The sequence below is a fragment of the Apostichopus japonicus genome, chromosome 13 (genome assembly GCF_037975245.1).
Source record: "Apostichopus japonicus isolate 1M-3 chromosome 13, ASM3797524v1, whole genome shotgun sequence".
NCBI lineage: Eukaryota > Metazoa > Echinodermata > Holothuroidea > Aspidochirotida > Stichopodidae > Apostichopus > Apostichopus japonicus.
In genome coordinates, this window is record NC_092573.1 from 25734720 (window position 1) to 25748822 (window position 14103).

Here is a 14103-nt window from a genome sequence, read left to right on the forward strand (position 1 = left end):
TCCACCCCTCATGCATAATTGTCAGTAAGCCTTCTACTAGGTTGTTTGCGTTATTGCCGACATTCATTTTTATTTTCATATTCCTCATTATCCAGGCTCAGAAATTCGACTTTTATGTTCATTTTTTGTTAAAACGTCGAATTTCTACCAAGATTAAATAAAATCCGGCTTGGGCACAGACCCGGCGATCATGAATTTACCCGGCAGTACACATTTAGTATAATATCCCTCTCTATGCACTATCAGATTGGGATTAATCACTGACATTCTATCGATAAACAAAAAAATCAAATGTTGCAAACAAAGAACTTAAATGTGATCAATATAAATTGTACCGAATGTATACTAAAGACATATACGGCTAAACATATTACCCTGTACAAAATGAACCTTTTGGTGGCCCAGTACTTATTTTAATCATTTGGTTTGTTTATCGGCTCGCCTCCAGGTCTTGCCATAAAGTTATGAAACCTGCTTGCTACCGTAGGCTTCCTTATCGAATCGTTATGATAAAATGGTTCGTTCTGCGGTATGTCGTTAGAACTATCACCGTCGTCTTCACGACCTTCTCCACCGTCACCGACCTCCGATTCCCAGCTGTCGCTATATTGTGTCTGAATGTCCTCGTAATTTAGAGATCCGTTCTCCGACAGAGGAACTTCGTAAGATTGTGTTTGATTGACGACAGGGTGCGAACTAAGCCCTTCGTACTTTGACGAGGAGATACTTTGCGGTCGTAAAGGCAGGTAGCACTCCGGAGACGGGTTGTAAGTTGACGACGTGTTGACTACAGTATCATCTGTCGTATTGCCTTCATTCGATGACGACGAACCGGAAGTGATGTTATCGTTACGCAATAGAGATAGATCGTCAAATATGCTATTAATTTGCAGACATCTAGTGTCGAAAGTCCAGGCGCGGGAAATTGGCCTCGTGCGAAGTGAGTGTCGCTTGAATGAAAATTGTGGTCCAAGCGTCTGTGATTGGTCAGACTTAATGGAACTTTGTGTCACTATTATACTGTCGCCATGTTTTTGTGAACTAGTCTTCTTTTTAGCATTAATTGAAAGGGGTTTATCTCGTCTTCGACTACAGCAAGTAAAACAGAATAACACTATAGCAGCTCCCAATGATATACCAATGACAACCGCCACCGACGCAGCGATAATAACGGAGACGATGGAAGAAGTAACATCTTCCTGCTCTGTTTTAGTTTTGTCTTCCATTTCCGTGTAGTCAAAGTACTCACTAAATTCACTTTCAATGTAGACGTGAGAGTCTCCGCTGGTATTTTTGGTATAACTGCGTATTTTGGTACAGTTTGTAACAGATTCCTCAAGCAATGTCACTCTACAACAAATCAGAGAAACTCGGTCTGACGTCTCCGAGTTGATGACGTCAACAGTATCGGACATTCGTTTAGTGACTGTCTCACCAACTTTCATCCCATTCAAAAACCAATCAAATTTGACGACTTCAGATGTTTTACCATTTATCTGGCATTTTAATCTACTGTTACCGCTTTCTTTATCTGTGTCTTTGGTTACTTTTAACCAAAATGTGGTTTGTCTGGGTGTGACGGAGCATTCTCTAATGTCGGTCAAAGCATCATTCTCCTCTCGACATGTATACGATGTGTTGTAATCTTTAGCTGTAAATACCCTCGGTACTGTCAGAATGTTCTCCCCTACCTCTGAAATAGGTTCGTTTCCCAGATACCACTTCAGTCTCGATGCTGGTATACCGCCTTTAGAGGTACACTTAAGAGTAAACAAATTCCCCACCGAAAGCGGTGAGGATGTAATCGAGAGTATCCGACATTTCGGATACCCGTCATTTGGAGGCACCATCACCTGCAGGTTTACAGCAGATAAAACCGAAATATCGAGGTTTGGAAGTCTCAGAATGTAACACTGGTATATTCCACTGTCGTTAACCGAAACATTATTGATTATCAACATGAATCTGCCTACGTGTTTGTGATCGTTTACAATGGTCACCCTCTCTCCGATTTTAGCGGGAATTTGATCCGTGTTATTGCCATTGAATCTTAACTGCATTGTACCAAGCTTCCTCCATAGGGCCATATGCGCATTCATATTAGCCGTACTCGAATAATCGATATGGCAGGAGAGGGTTACTCGCTCTCCAACTAATGCTGAAATTGGTTGGACCTCGACCAGATCTGGCGTCGGAGCAGACGACACTGCTTCAACAAGTCCAAATATCAAAAGAACCGAAAGCAAGGTTGCCATGACAATACTACATATCATGTAACCTGAAATAATGGAAAATAATCAGTGACTAGCTACCAACATGTCCACTTGGCTGGAATCCGTTGTAGATAATAGTTTAAGAAAATGTTGCAGACGATTGGACACTTTTCATCCCTGATCAACCGTCTATAAGCAAAACTAAGGACATAATTGTGATCTTTGTGCTGGGATAATGTTCCCCGTTAGTAAATATCCACTACAAACACATCCACAGGGATCCACCGATGACGTCAGCAGAAAGTTAACACGTTATCACGGTTGTTTACTTGTACATATCTATGTCTGTACCACACAAGTCAATGTCACAAAATGGCGTCTTTTATTAGGTTTGCCAAATTCTTAAAAGAACACAGAAGATAGCGTCGAAAGTGAAACGAATTCACACTCGTTGTATCAAAGTTCTCCTTCTAGAGATAAAATTTGCCTGTACATAGATCCGTAATCCAAGGTAGCACTCCAAAATAATATAATTTCTAATAATTAAGCACGTTACAAGTCTTCTCGATGAAATGTCGCTAAGTAATCAGTACTGACCTCCATACACGGCATGTAGTGTCTTAAGCTTTATTCTAATCAGCTATAGATATACGCTTAATTGTTTCATGAAGTACAAGAACAATTTAAAAATAGCTTAATTAAATACTTTGATGACACATCCGTTTGACGCCGTCCTACGTGCGGTATCCAAATAACCTCCCACAGTTACTAAGCATTGATGTCGAAAGTTATTACAATAGTCTCTGTCGTCTGCTTCTGGGTGTATTCATTTGTTCCTCAAGAACACAGGCAGTTGTAACGTTAGGCTATTCAGCCTATACACGATATGAGAAACAGGGAAATCAAGGTTCTCTAGGAGTTGACCTAATAATCAAGTTTGACATAACAGCTTTGTGTCATCAGTTGAATGATTTCCTTGAAATAACCTAGGACTAAAAATGCTGAAATGTTAAGATTGAAGTTGAAGCGATGAGTGTAGGAAGCGTCATTAATCTACATCCTGAGCTAACCTTTTATGAGGCTATGACGGGGTTGGATGCTATCCATTTATAGCTTATTCTTGTAATCAATAAAAACACGTGTTTCCTATCATGGGAATACATTTTCTTAGATATGTGTATGGCGTGTCGCATGTACTGGAGAGAATATTGTAAATGTGTGTCATTATATTCATTATAATGATATATATATATATATATATATATACATATATATATATATATATATATATAAATGAAAATCGTAATGAGTTGGAAAATCAAGAACAGTGAAAAACTTTCAGCCTCCACCGGGATTCGAACCACGGGCCTCCCGCTCTGTACGCGGACACCCTAACCACTAGGCTATGGACGCTGATTGTAGGCCTATGTCCAGAGGTTCGAAACCGGTAAGGAAGATCGTAATTCCACTGTAGGCGTTTGTCACCTATATCGAACAATACTAGTTCTGTTTTTGGTGACATATTTTGCCTTACTCTAGAGATCAAACATGATGCTATCCAACTCGAAAATCATTTGTGATTCCTAAAGCCGGATCTCGAAAGAGACACTTTGAACAGACTATATATATATATATATATATACTTTATATATATATTACTTTGAAAAGTTTTGTTAAAATGGAGGGAACTTAGATGCAAGACGGTGCTACATTTGGCAAATATCGAAACATTATATTTTCAATGGTATAGGTTGTACTTGTTACCTATTTAGGCATAGGCCTATGTATTTTACACCATTCTATTTTTGTAATATTCTGTATGTGTGGTGGCGCCCCTGTCTGCCGTGATGACGTCATAATATCATTGTATATCAATCCCTTGTGGCAGAAATTATCCACATTGAAACCACCCACAATGTTACAGTTATCAGTTTGATCTATACTCATAGCTGATGTACGTAAAACACGTGGAGTAGACGTATACACTGAATTGTTATTGTGATACACTCACGTGATATGGAGTGTTTTACTTCAAGCAAAGCTAAAAAACACTCCTGATTTACCAACGTCTTATCCGGTAGCAAATCTCGACCAATTAGAATCATTGTAACATTTTCTGAAAGATAGCTTCTCCATCTCTCCAAGTCGGTTTCACGGGAATCGATAGTAACTCTGAAGTGGGTGACCGTAAGCATATATTATTGTGAACATTGAATAGGGAAGTCCAGTTATATGGATAAGATGAGTCTTTCTCGTTAACCCCATACCCCACCCCCACCCACCCCCAATTCTGGTCGTAAACAGTCTTTGAATGTGAGAAAAGTAAAATAATTGGAACGATAAACTCTTTAACAAATCATTTTCCGTTTCAAGCTAAGAAAAAAAAGGAAGTCCCAATCCAACCCGTGCAGCACACCTACGAACAACCACCGCTCCCCTACCCGTGGCCTTACCTTTGATCGAATCTCCGTGCCAATGAAATTATAACGGGAATTAAAGGTGCCAGTATATATGGAGTTATTAAATGTTATGTACATCCCCTCCTACACACATACAGAAACAGGCACTCATACACGCACATACACCTCACTTCGCACACGCCTCCATATTTTGCATAATTTTAATCAGCCGCCATGCATGCACTTAATACACTTTAAGAAAATTGTGTGAATTAATACACTGAATATTTTATATGCCGGGACAGATGTCTGCATTTTACTTGGCCAACCGCTGAGAAGGTCACGTGCCCTCTCTCTAGGACTACGCGCAAAGCCATATGTCTGCTTTCTACAAAGTGCACGGGTTAAAAGGATCGCAACCCTCGTTGTGACACCTGCGTTATGTAGTTGTATTGTTATTTGATTTCTGATCTCATGCAGATAATCTTATTTATTATACGGTGGCTTTCACATTTAATCTGTGACTCCTCCATTCACTGTGGACTCCTTGAAGATATATATATGCACTGCAGTATGTACGGCATTAGTAAATTAAAGCGTGTCATATACGTACACAATTGAATGACCGACTCCACATGTATAGAGCCTACGTTCACACTTCTACATATGCATTGGAAAGATCTAACCTCGTTATCAAGTTAACTTAATAATATGAGTTCCGTTAATTTAATTTTTATCTCTTAATTTTCTTTAGGGCAGGCTTCCATGGGGTTCATGTTTCACGGATCGTAAATTCTCCAGTTTTAAGTTCCTTTGTTTAAAGAGTTTTGTGTTGCTCAGTAGGCCCAGGCTATATATACATTTTCACAGTTGCAGACGACCGACGTTGCATTCCCCCCCCCCCTTTTTTTGTCCTCGTACGCATAGTATTTTATGTTGACTCGGTGTGAGTTCGACGTTTCAAATTTGGTTAACAAGCAATTAACGAGTTTCAATTAGTTTGCAGGGAACATATGAATTTGCACGAGCTAGTTAGAGATTGATTTCCTTACAGTAAATGCTCGGAATAGCGGCACAGGAAATGCTCAATATAGGCGCATTCAGCTGTTGTGTCGTCAAACGTGTTTAGTCAATTCATTTTGAGTAAGAATAAACTGAATATCCTCAACCAGATCACGTGATGTAAGCGTGCGTTGCAAAAGAGGGAAATGAGTGAGAAACGACTAGGAGCAAACAGGCAAAAGCCATATACACATTTCATGCAGACTGTATAGTCCTGTTAATACTCCACACTATGCTCATGCCCACTCCTCCACACCCTCCCCCACCCCTCCCATCCACACCCCTCCCCTCCCCTCTCCCATCCCATCACCACCTCCGCTTTCTGTTTACTACAACATATGCACTGATTGTTTTCGAAATAGAGTTCGGGTTGTGAAGGATATATACTATTAAAGAGACGTTTTGTCTTTCCATCAATGTATTGCGACCAATAAGTAGTATCATGAGAAAGCAATAATTGTTTAACAATAAGGGCTTAATCAACGGTCTAGCGTGCGTTACTCACAGGATTACTGCACGATCGGGGGATAATGCAAGCGATGCACGAGGGCGGAGCCCGAGTGCATCCAGCGATAGCATTAACACCCGGAGTGCATTAATCATGTGAGTAACGCACGCTAGACCGTTGATTAACCCCGTTCATTCATACACTACCATTTGTGTGGGGGAAAAATCATAAAACAAAACATTTTTGGTTACATATAACCAAAGATTTATTAAAGTGATGCCCCGTAATTTTACCGTGCGTTACTCACAGGATTAACCACGGTCAGCTGACCTGAATGGACCAATAGGATTTAGGAATCTTTACTAAGTATGAATGAATATAAACTTATCACCGTTTTTCAGTTCTGTTTACGCCTGTGCGTCAGTTCGTTTTATCAAAAAGAGAAACACACGTAGTAATCATTCTGGTTTTGTTCAGATATATATATATTTTTACAAAGTTCAAACCATCTTTCAATATCGTTATATGTACATGTGTTAAGAAAGTTGTCATATTAAAACACGTGCATTAATTTATGCAAGAATACATGTGATTACCCTTAAATTAATTAAGCTGTATCTATTGTTGAAAATAGTAAGTGGGAGTATACATTATACATTTGCTAATCTTTTGCATGAAAAAATATGTTTGGTGTAAAAACATTTATTGAGAACTTTCTTATTCAAAGCTTTTGCCATGCTTGCTTATAGCAAGAGGAACTTGGATTAATATGAAACAACCCCCCCCCCCACCCCAACTTCCCCACCCTACATTCCTCATACCCACACTAAAGTATATGCAATTTGAGAACCTGGTGTAATGCTCTTTGGTCCATGAAATCGATTAAACAAATAACGGGCAAAACAACAATCCACATTTAACATTTTTCTTTACCCATCCCTTTGTAAATACGTTTTACACAACTAATTATACCAGAAATTGAAGTACTTTGAAAGGAAACATTTTGAGGCAAATATTCTCCCAGTCAAAGGATTTTGGTGTGAATTTTGAAATTCTCTTTCTCTTGGTTAACATTTGGAAGCTTCAACAATGAATACGATCAAACTTACAATAAATTCGCGGTTAATTTAGCAAAGTTTTACAAAAGCAAAGAAAAAAGATTCGATCGTAAGGTATGCTGCACATTACTCTTTAAGACTTAATACACCCTAGTTTGGATGTGTGCAAACTATATGGTGCATTGGCGGATTTAGGGATTACTACGGTGGTCATGAAGGAACATGCGAGTTGTAGACTTGCTGTGTTGGTATAAAATGTCAAAATACGATATTGTCCAGTTTACGTGCAACGCAGCAACTCGACAATTTTCGTAAAGATGCGACGTCATATATTAGCGTATCTTGTCCACTCAACAAATATCATATTTTCTTGACGTGTCGGCACGTTGGTATTTCTCGTCGAGATGTATATAACGTTAACGTTAACGTCAACTCGACAAAGCAAAATGTACAAATGTGTCGACATAACGCGTTATACTAACACGATATAGTCTATAACTCGCATGTCTCTTCAGCAATACCGTATATTACGCATACACTAATACACACCGATTAATTTTGAATATACCTGCAAGATGGAAAGGAAATATTTTATAATATCATCTTAGACACAGGAATGCAAAAACATGAACTCATATCTACACAGAACAACGCTATGTGAGTTGAGCGAACAATTTTTAGAAAATCGTATGAGAATCTATATACCACGTATATGGTACGGTATAGTAAACGAAATAATACTTCTATGGATCACACTTAACACTGCCAGATCTTTACTACATGTACGTTTACTATGTGTTAAGGAATTAAAGATTCCGAAGCTATTGTTGACCGACACATTGATATTGCAGTGTTAAACTGTTAATCATATATAATGATTTAACTAGACAGACAGTTTAAATTTGAAGTTTTACTAACTCAATTCTTGTTTAAAATAAAAACATGGCAACTAGTACGTTAATAAATTAATTTCTTATGTGAGTTTAATATCGAAGATATTATCGACAAGTTTTGTCCATATTCAAGACACAAATCTGTCGTAATATATCAAAATAACTCAATACCAAGCAAACTCGATGAAATATATATATATGACAAAAACGGGAATCGTATATCATACTTTCCAGCAGTAACATTTCACTCAGATGTAAAAACTGCACTTTTTTCGTTTTATAAAGACATCTGATATACAGATATGCCTAGCTTGTCGGGATTACTGTTCCAGTGTACAGACAATTGCATGCTAAACGGATACCGTCACCTTTTGTCGCTGTCACGAAGGGAATCCCTTCTTAGAATTATCCAGCTGTACATTGCACAAAAATAATAATAAAAATGACATAAAACTGTTTTATTTTTGAAACACATGTTTCATCATATGTCTCTTGCAGGCTATATCTATGCATTTTTTCTTTGTAAACCTTGTGTGATATTGTACGCGGTATATATAGTATAGAGATATAGGCTTCTATATTTGCTAAAATCATCTGCTGTATATTGTATCGTTTGATGGAACCGGGGAATGTACGCCTACAATACAGTAAATCAATTATACTGAACGTTGATATTTGTAGGAACAAAGGAAACAAGGCCCAAGGTCGCCTGTATAATTTATTTCGAAATAAAGACAAAAAGATAATGAATTATGTTACAAATACCATTACTATGGTAAATTTGATAATTTGCTAATATTCTTTGTTTTTTGTTTCTTTGTTTGTCTCTTTCTTTATTCTAGTTGATCTGTCCCTTCTCGGTCTAACAATTGACAACGGGCAAATGTTTAAAGGTACTTTAAAAGGTAAACCCAAAACAAATTTACCGATACTTATCTTCAGTGTGTACCACCACTATAAAACTTGCTATATAGCCCACCACCTACATGAATATGGATCTGTGACTTTCATGGCAACCTTAATTTTAAAGAAAGTCTCTCCTGTCAAGAGCATACAACCCCTCTCCCCCCCATCCCCCGCCCTCATTTATTTATCGTTGGTATGTGCGTACATTCTCGTGTATGTGTTGTTTGTTCGTTCGTTGATTATAAGTATAAAGTGGTTTAAGCTATCTGCATGGCATGACATGGATATTCAATTTGTTATATACAGTAGAAATATCCTGTGGGGAACCCAGAGTCGCCTTTATTCAATAATTGGCTATTATTACTTATTGTCGGGTTCTATGAACGCATCCGTCTGTAGAGGGGTTTATGTAAATTAACAGGCCATGACCATCAGACTGTTGCGATGCCTGGATTGTTTATGTTATGGTTTCTGTCCTACACGAAGATATTCATTGAAAACTCCATTCAAACCATGTCAAGAGAAATATGAAACAATATTCTTGTAACAATCGAAGTATTAACCACGTAGGAAGAATCTGTCACTCCTATATACTAGCAATATTAACTGGTGGTATACACTGAGCTAAGCTAAGCTCAATCCAAGTATTTACCACGTATAGGAAGAATATGTCACTCCTATCCTATAGCAATAATAACTGGTTTATTTCCACTGAGCTAAGCTAAGCTCAGCTCGCAGTATTTTATTAACTCCCGGAAGTAGTTAGCCGGAATACCGATATTATTGAACGTTCCAGTTTCCAATTTTCGAGTTTTCGGTTAAGAGCATTCTCTACTCTCAAGAAAACGTTACCCCCTCCTCCCACCTTTACTCCCCGCCGATCCTAACACACACAAGCATAACCACACATATGGAATTAACAGGTAGTTGTTATGCATAACAACTCCCTAATATTAACACATATATAATGTAGTACAGTCTGTACGAGTAACAATGATTGCGTTACTTAATTGATTCCTTCCTCTGCCGAGACAGAATTTCCGATCCTAACTCTAATCCTTTGTTTTTCGTCCATAAAATGTCATTACTGCCGAAAATGACTGCTTCCCCCCCCCTCCCCCACCCCCACTCAAATAGGATGTCACTTTGGTTTTTAACACATTTTGGCAGGCGAAGGATTTATGTATAGTTACTGAACGTTATGTCAGTAGGATGCGACCTGTCACAAAGAATAATTCATAATCACGTGACGACAATGACAGAAACATAAGACTTGGCTTGAGATATGGATGTCTCGGAAACTTTATTTCCCTTTCAAGTCATTTTACCAAAGAATTTATGTGTCAGTATTCATTAATTTATTTATTATTTATGATAATATGAAACATTTGGAAGCAACTGGTTGTTTGAATTACTTAACAATGTACTATGTTTACACATCCCACTTTAACCAAACGTTTTGTCACTCCAACAATTGGTTCATGGTTTCCATATGAACCAGATGAGGTCAGTATTCATTGAATCGGAAAGAGACTTTTTATATGACAACGAGAAAGCATTCTGGTATATGATGCTTTATTTCTCCGCCCTTTTTGCTTTCATTTCTTTTGTATTATTCCATTGTGTATTCTGTTCTATCATTTTCTTTTATCTTCTGATTTCTTTTCCTTTGTTCTTTTTCTTTTCTTTCTTTTGTTCTTTTCTATTGTTCTTTCGTTTCTTTTCTTTTACAATAAAGAATTTTCTTCCGGTACATAACATCTAGCGTGGCATTATACGAACGCAGTAAACTATACGTTAGGATATATTTAATGTTTACTAATGTGTTAATATGAGAGTTTACCGGTGATTTGAGAACAGAGCATATAGAGCAGTTACGAGTTATATCCAACGAAGAGCACATTTGCTTAGGGAGGGAAGATTTTCAGCTTTGACAAATGTTGAATGATGGTCATCGACATCACTTATAAATTGTACACAACTTTCTGAAATGGAGGCATATATTTATTAAGGAGAAACTCTGAGATGCATTAGTCATTTTCCCTTCTTGGTAATTGGTTATTAATAAGGTCAATTAACTAATCCTCGTTCATTAGTCTGAGCTTGCAGGGTGAACCTATATGAGAAAGCAACTAAAATTACAAAGGATCTCGTGATCAGAGATAATTAGGTTCAACCTAACCCACCCTGGTTTCCCTCGGATACATCAAGATAAAAAAAAAATATACCTCCTAATCGGTTCATCAGCTACAACCCCTTACGATTATTCCACATATTTTGTTCTCATTTGGATCAGATTTGAATAATACTTCCATTAATTTGTACCATCCTGGCGTTCCATGTACTGTATACACGGCCACACTGACGCATCATACCGTTAGTCCGTCTTGGCATTTCTTGACACAAATTAGATATTGCCGTCTTTTGGTTTAGTCTTTTAAAATATTTCTGTTTCCCCAGCACTAGAGACGGAGTCCCTACTACTACTATCTTTATAGCTATCTTTATCTTGTTCAATCAATGGTTGGGCAGAGTATGGGATGACGGGTCTCTTTAAGCTAGTTGTTGGTGTAATTTGGGCGACTGGTTTTTCGTCACCTCTCAAACTTCCAAATCGAGGAGTGTAACCGCCTCTTCTGTCAATACTAGCATACAGTGAAGATAGGTAACCAGTAGAATTTTCATCGTGTAATGAATTTCTAAAGCTATCCCCTCCTCCCCTCCTAGGGAGAGTATCACAGTCGGGGAGGGTATTATAAACTATCTGCCCGGGGTAGGTCAAAGGTTCCAAACCCAATTCGTTACTTGATGGATTCACTTGATCTACCTGCAACCTCGTGTTGGGTCGACGTGGTTTCTTAGCTCGAGAGAATCCCCAACAAATTAAGATCGAAAACACAAAAATCAAAACCCCGACACAAGATCCAGCAACCATGATAACGATCACATGAAGCTGGGAATTCCAAGGAAAATTGTCAGCGTTTTGGAGGCGATCACCCGGGGATGCTGTGGCCGGGCGATTGGTTGCAATGATCGGTTTGCGTGTCACCAACATCTTCATAGTGTCACGTGACTGAAGTCCTGTAGAGATGCTGACGACACAGTCGATCGATGTTTGATCTTCATCAGCTCGTATGTCTATGATAGTGATAAATTGTTTATCTTCGCTGACGATAACTCTTTCCGATTCATTGAAACCAACCTCTCTCCCTGCGAAAGACCAACTAATTAATGATATTTTAGGTATTGCAGACGCTTCACAGTGATACGTGGCGTTGGACCCTTCTATTACCTCTCTAGTCATCAGCCGTATCTGAACTGAGGGTAAAAGCTTGAGGGGTACAACCTCACATTTCTTCGGTACTTTTAACGCTGGGCTAGAAGCCTCGCAGGTGAAGGCTACACCATTATCCGATGGGGTTAGAACCCTCTCATGAATACTTTCAGATGTCTTCGTGCTCGAAATCGTGGCATTTTTCCGTTTCCATACCAACGTTGCTGCTGGTTCACCTCCGACCGACACGCAACGAAGTCTCGCAGTCTGGCCCGGCCAGAAGGTATCCACTTGGCCAGTGGTTCGTAACGTTTGCGCCAATATGAAACACAGTGGGAACTCTTTACGTGGTGGAATCAACACCGTTAGGGAGGCAGCGCGAGAAGTTTGGCCTCCGCTGAGACCTATGTAGGAGCAAACGTAGCTTCCTACATCGGTTCTTCTGATATTTTCTATCTGTAGATTATATTCTCCGAGAGATTGATTTCCAACCACTGATAGTCTGGACTTCACGCCTCGGTCTAGACTTTCCACAAGTCTCTCGTTAACACTCAGATGATGTTTATCCTTGGACCAATACAAGAGAGTCGAATCTAGAGCCGTTCTATTCACGGAACACTTGAAGATCACAACCTCGCCAACTACAGATGTAGAATCCTCTGGCTGTATTAAAAAGTTCCCAAGACATGAAGTAAACAGTTGTGTTACCGTCACAGAGAGTAGAATCAAACACACCTCAGACATATTGTTAGACATATCCTCATATAAGCAATAAATTCCCTATGCAGACCTGACTGGCACTTCTGAACGTTTCAAACAATTAAACTCCTATATCCAATACTGTGAAATCACCCTTCATGAAACAGTTTGGAAGAAAAACAACAGCATTCGCAACGAGCTGTTTCCCCCTTTGAAGAATTATACCAAACTTTTGATTAGCAACAGCCGATCTGACTGAGTCAATAGTTGATTCACGGCGCGAGTACTTCTCCTAGTCCATCCGCATAGCTATCAACACAACACCCCCTTCCTTGCTACCGAATGATTAGGTTAATCAAAACCATCCGCTTCATCAAGTAAATGAGGAACTGGTTGTCAAGCCAAGTACAGATTAAATTCAAGTTCAAATGTCAACTTTGGAGTTGTTTTTTAAAAAGAAAAAAAATGGATTTCCATGAACTGAGGTTTGCTCGAAGCCAAAAATTTAAGCAAGTCATATAGTTTAATGACTAATGAAGTGGAATGGTTTCTGTAGTAGATGCGATTTGCATGAAATAAAGAAAAGTGTATGTAGGCCTAGGCGTTTACTGTTAGTCGATATTAATGTTATATACTTGTTTAAATTTTGGTTAATCAAATTTTAAAGATTTAAGTGGGAGAGAAAGAAAGTTTATCAATTCTAAAACAAAACAAAAAGGGTTTTTACCAGTTTTGAATACTGCATTATTTCTGTTCCAAATATAAAGTTGATATTTCGTCGCACATTTCAAAAGCGTGAAGACTTTTCCATTGGAATTTTGTCACTAAAATTAACGCTTCCAATTTTCTTCGTAAAGACACAAACACAAATGGAAACCGAGGCATACCAAAGAAGCTACATTTTTGGGTAAATTCTATACGCGATATCAAAAGATAACAGAATACATGGAAATTGCACGATAACGTCACTATGAAGAAATGTTGATTTTGTAAAGAATTGATATCTCCAGTTCCGAGAGATATCTTCAATAGCAAGAATAATGATAATCTGCAGCAAAGAAAGAATTCTATTATCAAAAGCTGTCAAATAACTGGCACCATAAAAACTATGTCATCGCATTTAACACAAATTATGCAAATTAAGGTCTTGT

At 38.4% G+C, this 14103-nt stretch overlaps 1 protein-coding gene across 1 annotated transcript; it reads right to left on the reverse strand.

Annotated features, from left to right (window-relative positions):
• Positions 1–9177: 9177 nt before the first annotated feature.
• On the reverse strand, positions 9178–13961 carry LOC139978230 (kin of IRRE-like protein 2). The gene has a single exon (XM_071988208.1). The coding sequence runs from the start codon at positions 13007–13009 to the stop codon at positions 11417–11419; it is 1593 nt and encodes a 530-aa protein (XP_071844309.1). The 5' UTR covers positions 13010–13961; the 3' UTR covers positions 9178–11416.
• Between the last annotated feature and the right edge of the window lie 142 nt (positions 13962–14103).